This window comes from Cololabis saira, chromosome 7 (assembly GCF_033807715.1).
Source record: "Cololabis saira isolate AMF1-May2022 chromosome 7, fColSai1.1, whole genome shotgun sequence".
Taxonomy (NCBI): domain Eukaryota; kingdom Metazoa; phylum Chordata; class Actinopteri; order Beloniformes; family Belonidae; genus Cololabis; species Cololabis saira.
In genome coordinates, this window is record NC_084593.1 from 4,613,369 (window position 1) to 4,625,648 (window position 12,280).

The following is a 12,280-nucleotide window of genomic DNA, read 5'->3' on the forward strand; positions in this document are numbered from 1 at the left end:
TGATTTTTCTATTTTGTTAAATAAAACAAAGTGTTTTACCACATTCGTTGTCATTATTCATTTAGCATGTAAGAAGGTGAGAAATGTAATAGCTTGTTTATGCTGAAATAGTAAAGGAAAGGCATTTATCGTTTTCTATTTTTTATTCAAATATGACAAAATATAAATAACAATAAATAAACATGAAAGCTAGCTCTCCAACATCACGGACTATACCTTTAAGGCTGGATGCAGACGACACGATTCTAAGATTATAACACGTTTTGAAAGCATTGGAGGCCACACAGATAACAACAGTCCCAATTTTGATATTGTAATCCTCCAAGCATTCACACTAGACAATCCAGTCAGACTGCGAGCCCACGCATCTATGAAGTCAGTAAACAGTGAGGAACAGCAAAAAAGGCCCTGAATAAAGTGGGTGCAAAAAATATTTGTACTAACCAAACACAAAATTATTTGGGCAAATCGTTGACAAGTTTTAAATTTAAGGTACGATTTTTGGGTTTGAAAAGTGGAACTGGAATTTTCTTTTTGCACATAAATTATAAAAGAATACCATCCAGTGAGATGCTCGTAAAAATCAAACTAAAGACGCTAGTGAAAGAAAAAACATATGACAAACTTGATTTCATATGAGAATGAAAGAAAAAGCGTTGCCTACCAGGCCAGTTTCTGCCACGTAGGTGGGCAGACCGCTGATCAGGGACCAGTGGTCGTCCGGAGGACTCCTGGGGACGGAGAGAGAAAACAAACTGATGGTTGAAAACAAAACTGAGTTCCCTTAGCTACCACTATCAACCACTCTTAAAGCGTATAACAAGAGCTGCATGCATTCACACATTTTCTCAACGCACCTGTACGAAGACATCATAAAAGCCTTGTAGCACCCTATAATGTAATCATTTCCTATAATGTAATAATTTCCTATAATGCAATAATTTCCTGAAAATGTAATAACGCCTGAAAATGTAATAAAATTTGCACTTAACTCAATAGAAAATGTAATAAAATCTAATAATGTAATAACTTCCCCAATAATGTAATAAAATAGCCTGACTGATATTGTAATAACATTTTTACCGATAATGTAATACCTTATTACATTATTGGGAATTTATTACATTTTCAGGTGGGTCTTTTTTTTTTTTTTTACAAAACTGATAATGTAATACTTGACAAATAATTTAATATATATGTTATATATTCAGTTCAGCGTATATAACATTCTTATATACGCTGGATTTGAAACACCACATTGACTATTGGGTTAAATTGCAGACTTTGAGTTCCATGTAATGTCTCATAGCACCTTAACAGCGTATTTATGCAGGTTTGTGTAAATGATGGTATTTTTCTAAACGTAGAGGGGAAAATATCCGGTTTTTTTTTAAATACCCGGCTATGTGTAAACGTGGCCTTCGTTATTTTTATGGTCACACACTACATACTGTACCAGCAATAACCACCAGACCAGTTATAACTACATACAATAGTATTCATACACACTACATGTCTGACTGTATCGTGTATAAATCCACTTCCTTTTTCCGTCTGCGCCGCCAGAATCACAGACATTCTTGTCATACAGGTATATTTTCCTCTTACAGGCTCTTCTGAGAAAGCTTTATGATCAACTCACGGTATAACTTTAATGTCCTCTTTGCCGTGGAGGATGTAGTCAATCAGTTTGTAGAAAATAACTTCCTGCAGAAGACAGAAGACTTTTGTTAACAACATTCAGATTTTTTTTCCCTTACATCTAACAGAGCAAAGCTACAGTATCTTCATGAAGGAATCTCATTTTATAAGTTCAATTTCTAAACTCTAGCCTAACTCAGAGCTTATTTTTAGGTCCAACAGTGTTAGAAAATGCTCTGATCTTTAGGAGTCCAGTTTAAGGTTTTAATTCACAGTCGGGACATCAAAGTATTTTTAATCGATTTGGAAAGATGATTTAACATTAGCATGTATAATGGCTAGCTTTATTATTAGTAGTACATTTATTAACCCTTGTGCTGTCTTAGGGTCAAGGAAGGAGGAAAAGAAGAAGGAAGGAAGGAAGGAAGGAAGGAGGAAGAAAAGAAGGGAGGAAAGAAGGAAGGAAGGAAGGAAGGAAGGAAGGAAGGAAGGAAGGAAGGAAGGAAGGAAGGAAGGAAGGAAGGAAGGGAAGAAAGAAGGAAGGAAGGGAAGAAGGAAGGAAGGAAGGAAGGAAGGAAGGAAGGAAGGAAGGAAGGAAGGAAGGAAGGAAGGAAGGAAGGAAGGAAGGAAGGAAGGAAGGAAGGAAGGAAGGAAGGAAGGGAGAAAAGAAGGAAGGAAGGAAGGAAGGAAGGAAGGAAGGAAGGAGGGAAGGAAGGAAGGAAGGAAGGAAGGAAGGAAGGAAGGTAGGAAGGAGGGAAGGAAGGAAGGAAGGAAGGAAGGAAGGAAGGAAGGAAGGAAGGAAGGAAGGAAGGAAGGAAGGAAGGAAGGAAGGAAGGAAGGAAGGAAGGAAGGAAGGAAGGAAGGAAGGAAGGAAGGAAGGGGGAAGGAAGGGAGAAAGAAGGAAGGAAGGAAGGAAGGAAGGAAGGAAGGAAGGAAGGAAGGAAGGAAGGAAGGAAGGAAGGAAGGAAGGAAGGAAGGAAGGAAGGAAGGAAGGAAGGAAGGAAGGAAGGAAGGAAGGAAGGAAGGAAGGAAGGAAGGAGAATTAGGTGATTTTGACCCGAAGACAGTACATGTATTAAGAACAGTCTCCACCAGGATTGAACTGCGTTCAGGCCTACGAGGAACAATAATTATCTGTAAAACTCACTCTTCCGTCCGGAGTCTTGGGTCCGTCATACGGTGGAACTTCTCCCATCAGAACCGGCCACAAGTCAAAGAACTCCTACAAACCCCAGGGGAAAAAGATAAAACAGATGATTCAGAGAGGAAGAAAACAGCTGATTCTGCTGCTTCTTTTCACATTATTTACATCATTTACATTCCATATCGGTCACATCCAAAGGCTCCATTCAGCACGAAAATGCCAATACCAGCAAAACCGAGCAATATCATTGTACTTTAGTTTCTTTTCTGTGTTCAGAAAATGCATAGTTTCCAAAACAAGAGCTTAATGTGGAACTTCTTCTACTTTTTACTTTGCTTTCTTTGTGAAAGTCATGGCGGCGCGGCGTGTGCAGCGCGGCGTGTGCAGCCAGACGACATGTGCTCGTTCCCAGATAGCAGGTGTTGGAACGTAGCGACAGCTGCTTGTAATTAGCTGCCAGGCGCTGCAGATAAGTAGTATTCATGACTGCGTTCACGCAAGAACACGGGGAAACTGATCAGAGGGAGGTTTTAAGTGTTCCTTAATCGGCACGCGCGGCGACAAAAGTGAGCAAATTCAACAAATAAACTTCAAAGCAGTCTCTGTAAATATCTCTAAAAAGATAAGGAGAAAGATGAAAAGTGGATGAGAGGGGAGGAGAACGATGCAGAATGACGCTGTGTAAATGTTAAATACATTTAGTTTAAGTGGTTCTTCTTTCTTTAACACTCATACTCAATATATTCCAGCTTTTATGAAACTGAGCAGAGTTGCTTTGGTATTTTAAAAAGCCTATTTAGGACCAAAATGAACCACTATTGTGTGTTTGTTGCTGCTTTTATGCTTCAGTTTGAGTCACTTGGCTCCCTGGATTAGAGCTTTACTTGGGTGGATTGATCCCTGAAGACAGACATTTGTAGAAACGCTAATGTTTAAAGGGTTCCTTTGAAAAAACACACCATTTTTTTCTGCACATGAGAGTATTTGTGTGGCCGCCTGAAGAGAGAACCAACTCGGTGACCAGGTCAGATAATGTCATCAGTGTGATCAGAGCAGAATGATTCTAGATCAGGGGTCGGCAACCTAAAATGTTTTAGAGCCATATTGGACCAAAAACACAAAAAACAAATATGTCTGGATCCGCAAAAAATTAAAAGTCTTGTATCAGCCTCAGAATGAAGACAACACATGCTGCATGTTTCTATATTAGTTAGAACTGGGGGAAGATTTTTTTTTCATTATGCACTCGAGAAAAAAGTTGAAATTTCGAGAAAAAAGTCAAAATTTCGAGAAAAAAGTAAAAATGTCGAGAAAAAGGTTGAAATGTCGAGGAATTAGTCAAAATTTCGTGAAAAAAGTAAAAATGTTGAGAAAAAAGTCGAAATGTTGAGAAAAAAGTCAAAATTTCGAGAAAATAGTCGAAATATCGACAAAAAAGTCGAAATGTCGAGAAAAAATCGAAAAGTTGAGAAAAGGAAAAAAAAGAAGAAAAAAGGAAAAAAAAAGGTCAGACATTTTTGAAAAAGCTCCAGGAACCACTAGGGCGGCGCTAAGGAGCCGCGGGTTGCCGACCCCTGATCTAGCCTCTTCCACCTCCATCTCCACCCAACTTCACATCCTGCTCCATTTGTAGTACCTCAGAAGTGTTGGGTATTAAGGAGTAATACTTATTTAGGAAAGAGGCACACCCAGTACTCGAGTTGTAAAAAACAATCAGGGGGGATGGTGGATTTGATCATATGGGGACAGATAATTTGTGCTGATTACAAATAATATAATATATTACAAATAATAGCAGTGACCAAAACAGCTGCAGAAATACTGCAGGAATGACATAGCAGCAGTTAAATGCAGCCTTCTGTAAGCTTTAAATATCCACTGGACTTACATCAAATACATCAAAACACAACAATAAAAAACACTTTTCTGAACTTATCAATATGACTCTGTCCTTCACAGGATAAGTAACATGGATCACTGCAAAAACTCACAATCTTAACAAGAATATTTGTCTTATTTCTAATGGGCAAAAGTGTCCATTTTTGTTTTTTAAGGGTCACATAAGAACCGAAAGTAGCCTTGCTCATAACAATGCATAAATTTTTTAAATAACATTTTCCAAGGTAATCTCCCTTGAAAACATTGTTTTAGCAAATGGAGAAGCTAACGAAGTATCACATAACCACTCCAGGAGCTGCAGGTTTTAATGTATTCTTTTTCCTGGAAGTTTGTTCTTTGAACCGACACACAAGGATCACAGTGTTTCTAGATCAGGGGTTGGCAACCCAAAATGTTTTAGAGCCATATTGGACCAAAAACACAAAAAACAAATATGTCTGGAGCCGCAAAAAATTAAGTCTTGTATCAGCCTTAGAATGAAGACAAATGGCGAAAGGAGAAATGTCGAGAAAAAAGTCTAAATATTGAGGAAAAAGTCGAAATGTCGAGAAAAAAGTCGAAATGTCGAGATTAAAAAGGAAAGGAAAAAGGAAGAAAAAAAGAGGAAAAAAGAAAAAAGAAGAAAAAAGAAAAAGAAAGAGGGAAAAAAAAGAAGAAAAAAAGTTGAAATGTCGAGAAAAATGTCGAAATGCCGAGAATAAAAGTCAAAATTTCCAGAAAAAAGTCAAAATGTCGAGATTAAAAAGGAAAGGAAAAAGGAAAAAGGAAAGAAAAAAAGAGAAAAAGAAGAAAAAAAGGAAAAGAAAGAGGGAAAAAATAAGAAAAAAAGGGAAAAAAAGGAAAAAAGAACATTTTTGAAAAAGCTCCAGGAGCCACTAGGAGCATGCGGCTCTAGAGCCGCGGGTTGCCGACCCCTGTTCCAGCTGATTCCCTTGGCCGTTCTCCGTCTACGTCCCACTAACGACAGAAACCCACCTTGGTCTTGGTCATGTCCAGCAGAACCACGGAGTAGCGGTCACAGTTGAGGAAAGCTCTGACGGTGTACAGAGCCTTGTGGAACTGCCTCTCGATGTCCGTCAGCTCCTCAAACACCTTGCTGGCCGACCACAGCAGCACCTGGACAACCAAACACAGGATTTCAGAGGAAAACTCAACTCCTTCATCGCTTCTACGAGTCACGTTTGGTTCCTGAACCTGAACCAAACAGTCTCTCTCTTTTCCTCATTGCTGCCTCTAGGGTTGCCACCTTTCAGAAATAGAAATAAGGAACACCTGATTTCATCCCCAAAACTTCTAAACTGCATAGAAATGTATTTATTCTATATGAAAAAATTAAGGGCCCGATTTACTAAAGTTTTGCGTGCGTAAAAACGTGTGCAAACTTGACAGCACCCGCAAACCAAAGTGCCAGCTGATCTACTAACAGCGTGCAAAGAGGACTGCGTCTCTCAAATGCGCAAAATAGCACACGCAATTCATTTAGTACTTTTGCCCTGATGAATAATCAATATGGGGCGTACCCGCCAGAAATCGCTAAATACTGGGAGGGAAAGATGCAAATTGGTCCATTTACCACACGCAATGAGATTTACCAAGCCTGAAAGTTTTTGCGTGGATTGTGATTGCGTCTGTATTTAATACGTTCGAAAGGAAGGTGCAAATCTCCACATGCAAAAGGAGAAATATTTTATCTGAATGTTAAATCGAGTATTATTCAGCAAAAGGTTGCCACAGGAGGCACATTCATTTTTTTATTTGTGATAATAAATAAATCACGTGTTTTCATGGAGAAAAAAGTGTTTCTCATTGTGCGCCTATACTTGTTCTGCAGTTGTCATACCCCGGTGTTGTGCCGTATTCAGCACCCCTGCCGTGGAAAGCACCCCCTCGTCTGACAAAAATGATATTCTCATTCCGTGTTCTGTTCATGTTCTGTTTAGCGTCCAGTTTTGTGTTAATGATTCATGTTTAAATGCGCTCATGGATTCGGGTAAAAAAAAAAAATCGGGTAAATGGTTATTGATGTCATTAATTAATAGCCTGCTTACTGTGTTGTCTTCCATAATATTTGTCAATATATATAATATAAACTCCTAAGTATGTGTTTGTGTGAGTGTGTATATATAAATATATTGAAGTGTCAGTGTGTGGTTTTTTTTCTTGGTCTACTTATCATTGAATATACGAGGGGGTGCTTTTCACGGCAGGGGTGCTGAATACGGCACAACAATTGGCCTCTTCCACTAATATCTCTATAACTCCAACTCGTCAAATTTCATTTTGCGCTTGCGACTATATCCTGCTTTCCATCCAGACTCTCCATGGCGCAAAGTTTATTTGCGCCATGGTTTATTTCAGGTGAAACTAATATATTACATAGTCTCATTACATGCAAAGCAGGATATTCTAAGCCTTTATTTGTTACAATTTTGATGATCAAATTGTTTATTGATTTCATAAAACAATTTAAATTTTTTGAGATTTTTGATTTGGGGTTTTCATAAACTGTGAGCCATAATCAACAAAATTATAACAAATAAAGGCTTGAAATATCTCACTTTGAATGTAGTGGGAAAAAGTACATTTGTTTCACCTTTAGTTGAATTTACTACGAATGAAGTTTTGCAATATATTCACATTTTCCAACCTTCACCTGTAGATTATGACATAAATAAATAACAGAGAGTGAACCAACATATGTTGCTGTCTTTAATGTATCCTGTCCTTTATTTTTTTCATTATTGTTAGTTCGTTGCTCATGTGTGTGACAGACGTGCATGGGAAATACAGAATAAACTGCGTTCCGTATTGGTTCAATACAGAACGCGACTTTTAATTCCCAATTACATAACAATTCAGTATTTCAAGGGACGGGTGGCAAACCTGGCTGCCTCCCTTCTTGTTTCTGCAGTGGTGCGTTTTGCTTGTTGGACAATGTTCGAACCTGGCCAATAAAGATGATTCTGATTCTGATTGTGTCAAGTTAGCCAATATCTATAAAATAAAGGATCTAAAACTTCTTTCTTTGATTAGTTTCTGTTCTTTTTTTTGTTTTTTGTCGCGCACACCCATATCACCTTTCCATCGTGCGTGCTGCTAAGCTCCCAACGCTTTGAGAGGGATTAGAAACAAAAAGGACTGAAACTGCTTCCATACGGATAACAAAACAACGCCTCGCCGTGGATACGACCTAAATATGAAAAGGTGTGAACCTCAAAAAGAAAATAGGGCCTAAAACAAAACAAAAAGGAAAACAAACATTGAGAAGCAGGTTTAGCAGATTTCCTTCCAGGTAGCAAGTGCGTGTTTAATGTGCTCTCACCTGTCCTTTCCTGGTCTCACAGTTGTGCAGGTAGCTCAGGTGGAAAACCCTCAGCACCAGGTTGGCAAAGTTCAGATATTTGTTTAGAACCTGAAGGGAAACAGAACAATCCTTCAAATCATTTTGTATCTTTTTTTTGTGCGTGTTTTACTCTTTTGACAAGTTAAAAGGCCAATCCCAATACACCCCCTACTTTCTACCACTAGCCCTAAAAATGAGTAGGGTCCTTGTAATGTTCCCTAGGGATTGGGACACCACTTGCTACGTCACTGCGTGGTTTACGTTCGGGTACGTAAGCGACTGCGTAGTTACGTTTGCACATACGTCACACCATATCAGGAAGCCCAGAGATAAAAGCTGTTTTAATTTCAGCTGTAGCGCTGTTAATATGCCACTTTATTGCGTTTTAATATTTTTTCAGGCGTAAAAGTAACCGTTAAGATCCCCAACCTGGGCTCAGTTTATCCAAATAACGCCTGTTAAGAAATTTGCGCCGATGTTTTCGGGATGAGAAAAGCCGCCGGCGATTTATGGTTCCGCGTTAAATCGACGCAGAGCCTACGGCGTAGGTTACGGCGTACGCCGCGCGTCACCGCGTATCCTACGCTGTAGGCTCTGTGTTGGTGTAACGCGGAACCATAAATCAGCCCAAATAACGCCTGTTAAGAAATTTGCTCCGACGGTTTCAGGATGAGAAGAGGCCCGGGAGCTGATTTATGGTTCCGCGTTAAATCAATGGCGTAGGTTACGCGACGACGTGCACCGTACGGCGCGCATAACCTACGCCGTAGACTCTGCGTTGGTGTAACGCGGAACCATAAATCAGCCTTTATTCTGGCGAGATCTGAAGATACAACACAACAACGAGCAAGCGAGAGATTATGTACATTCACTGAGTGAATATTATGAAAGTAAAATATACGGGACTGTCTCAGAAAATTAGAACATTGTGATAAAGTTCTTTATTTTCTGTAATGCAATTTAAAAAAACAAAAATGTCATACATTCATTACAAATCAACTGAAATATTGCAAGCCTTTTATTATTTTAATATTGCTGATTATGGTTTACAGTTTAAGATTAAGATTCCCAGAATATTCTAATTTTTTGAGATAGGATATTTGAGTTTTCTTAAGCTGTAAGCCATGATCAGCAATATTAAAATAATAAAAGGCTTGCAATATTTCAGTTGATTTGTAATGAATCCAGAATGTATGACATTTTTGTTTTTCTAATTGCATTACAGAAAATCACAATATTCAAATTTTCTGAGACAGTCCTGTATATTTCTTGCTAGAAATGTAATCAAAACGCATTTTTATGCAGAAACTAACTAAAAATATTGATTTTATTCACTAAAAATGAGAAATGTCCGCCATGTTTTTTGTTTGATTCAGTCTGCAAATGATGACGTAAAGCATTCTGGGTAATTTTCTCTAGCCCTCGGTCGGTGAGTCAGTATTTGAAATCCCTCACTGTGAAGGGTTAGATTCATACACACTAGCCCTCGTTATGTCCACTAGCCCTCGTTATGTCCACTAGCCCTCGTTGTGTCCACTAGCCCTCGTTATGTCCACTAGCACTCGTTATGTCCACTAGCCCTCGTTATGTCCACTAGCCCTCGTTATGTCCACTAGCCCTCGTTATGTCCACTAGCCCTCGTTATGTCCACTAGCCCTCGTTATGTCCACTAGCCCTCGTTATGTCCACTAGCCCTCGTTATGTCCACTAGCCCTCGTTATGCCCACTAGCCCTCGTTATGTCCACTATCCCTACATGCAAAGAGGAATTGGGACACCACTACCCTCACGGGAACGCGCAGAATTTAGGGGTAGGACTGAAAAGTAGGACTAGGGGGGATTGGGACTGGCCCAAAGAGTCACATCAGAAATGGATCCACCTACCTCTTCGTCTTGCTTCGTGAAGCTTGGCGCGTCCACCTTATTGAGCGCCATCAACACGGCCACCATGTCTTTGCCGTTCATGATGGGGATGGCCAGGACGTTCTTGGTCTTATACTCCGTCAGCTCATCCACAAAGTCACTGAAATGTTCGTTCTGGAAATACGAAGAAGCAAACAGTGAATTCATGGCCAGGAATACAGGAGTCAGTCGACGAAGCATCCAGACTCGGCCTCGTGAACATCTTTGTCTTATCCATAAACGCCTAAAGGTCAAAGTTTTCTCTGGTGCCTACCAACCATTTCTCTACCTCAACAGCTGGGACCATCGAGTATTTTCCCCTGGAGGGATTGTCTAACAGTCATTAACAGCCATGTCTTCACGGGGATAGGATTGGGGTAAGATTGGAAGATTTCTGACCCCAGGAACCTTTTTAAAGTTCTTAACTATTGAAGAAAGTTGCTCTATTTTTATTTGTGTCCACACAATAGAAGCTACTGCCAATTGGAGTTCAAAGAACTGCTTTTATGTGGAGTTTGTTGGGGGTTTTTTTTCCTAAAAGGGAACCGTCCTGATGCAAACGCGTGGTGATGGGTGGAAATGATGCAAGCAGAAAGTGAGAGGTTCAACATTGAAGTGCAGCACCAACTGGTTGCATAAGCAAATGGTTTTCACATTAGTTTTGAAAAATCTATATAAAACTCAGGATTCAACCAGGATTATTCCAGATGATACATGATGAAGGGATCACATTATTTTCACTTCCACCACTGGTTTGCTTGGTCATTTGCATAAAGAGCGGGACGGTCAAATTTAATCACTCAAGATGCGTTCAGATGCACATTGCAGTGCCAGACAAATGCAGCATCATCAAACGCTGCAAATAGAGAAACGATGCAAAGCACAAAACGATATAAAACAAGAAACCATCTTCAAAAGAAAAACGCTTCATAACCGGTCACTACAACCGGAAGTCTCCAAACCTGCAGGGGGCGCTGCTGACTGAACCACCGTGTTTACATCCATGGTTTAAACATACAGCAGGAACGGAAATGTGATTTTTATCTGACCATATTTATATACGATGTTTATATCACTGTACAATGCTGTACATTGTATCGTCTGGTGTAAAATATAATAAAAAAACGTCTCGTAATGTACGTGTTCACGTGACTCACTTTTCATAAAGCGCCTTTTCTACAAAGAAATTTACATTTTACGTCTCATTTATTCATTCACACACGCACTAATATACTTGGGAAACAGTTTAGGCACCAAATATAATACATTTAATTTTCTCAGATGGCAAAAATAAGAACTTTATTGATCCCACATAGGAGTAATTCATGTGGGATTCATAACTGCAAAAACTCAATATCCAAGAATATTTGTCTTATTTCTAGTTAAAATGTCTCATTTTAGTAAAAAAAATCTCATTACACTTAAAACAAGAATCATCACAAATAATATAATATATTACAAATAATAGCAGTGACCAAAACAGCTGCAGAAATACTGCAGGAATGACATAGCAGCAGTTAAATGCAGCCTTCTGTAAGCTTTAAATATCCACTGGGCTTACATCAAATACAACAAAACACAACAATAAAAAACACTTTTCTGAACTTATCAATATGACTCTGTCCTTCACAGGATAAGTAACATGGATCACTGCAAAAACTCAAAATCTTAACAAGAATATTTGTCTTATTTCTAGTTAAAATGTCTCATTTAGTAAAAAAATCTCATTACACTTAAAACAAGACTCATCACTGGAAAAAACAACAATTTTCACCTGTTTCAAGTAGAATTTCACTTGAAATAAGTAGAAAAATCTGCCAGTGGAACAAGATTTTTTCGCTTGTAATAAGAAGATAAATCTTGTCCCACTGGCAGATTTTTCTACTTATTTCAAGTGAAAATCTACTTGAAACAGGTGAAAATGGTCAAATAAGTTATTTTTCTGGTGTTATTTTTCTGGTGATGACTCTAAATGTTGAAATAGCAGTAAAACCACATTCATTGATGAAATGACATAAGGGATGGAAAGGAGGGATGTCAGTTTTACAGGGGGGATGATTTGGACCATTTTTATTTCAGGAGGGGATGCCATCCCCCCTCATCCCCAGTACTGGTCTTCATGCATAAGAGGAGGCTGCTGCACATCTGTCTGCAGAGGATCCAGATTAAACGTGGCCTTCAGCTCCTCCACACTCCTGTCATGTGTTGCTTTTATGAGGCCGTAACAACTCCCCCCGGCTGTGCTGGCACAGACACGTCTTACTGGTATACGTTTGAATGAAGCTGTCGTGGAACAATTATCAAATATCCATCATCATTTCAGATTAGATTTCTTTGTTATTATAACTGCTC

General features: G+C 39.0%; 1 protein-coding gene across 1 annotated transcript in view; it reads right to left on the bottom strand.

Annotated features, from left to right (window-relative positions):
• The window catches only part of pde6a (phosphodiesterase 6A, cGMP-specific, rod, alpha), a 468,630-nt gene that overhangs the window by 45,763 nt on the left and 410,587 nt on the right, over positions 1-12,280 (bottom strand). Inside the window, 6 exon segments of the mRNA XM_061724751.1 lie at positions 665-731; positions 1,643-1,707; positions 2,789-2,863; positions 5,660-5,800; positions 8,007-8,096; positions 9,911-10,063. Of these exon segments, the coding sequence (XP_061580735.1) occupies positions 665-731; positions 1,643-1,707; positions 2,789-2,863; positions 5,660-5,800; positions 8,007-8,096; positions 9,911-10,063 (591 nt within the window).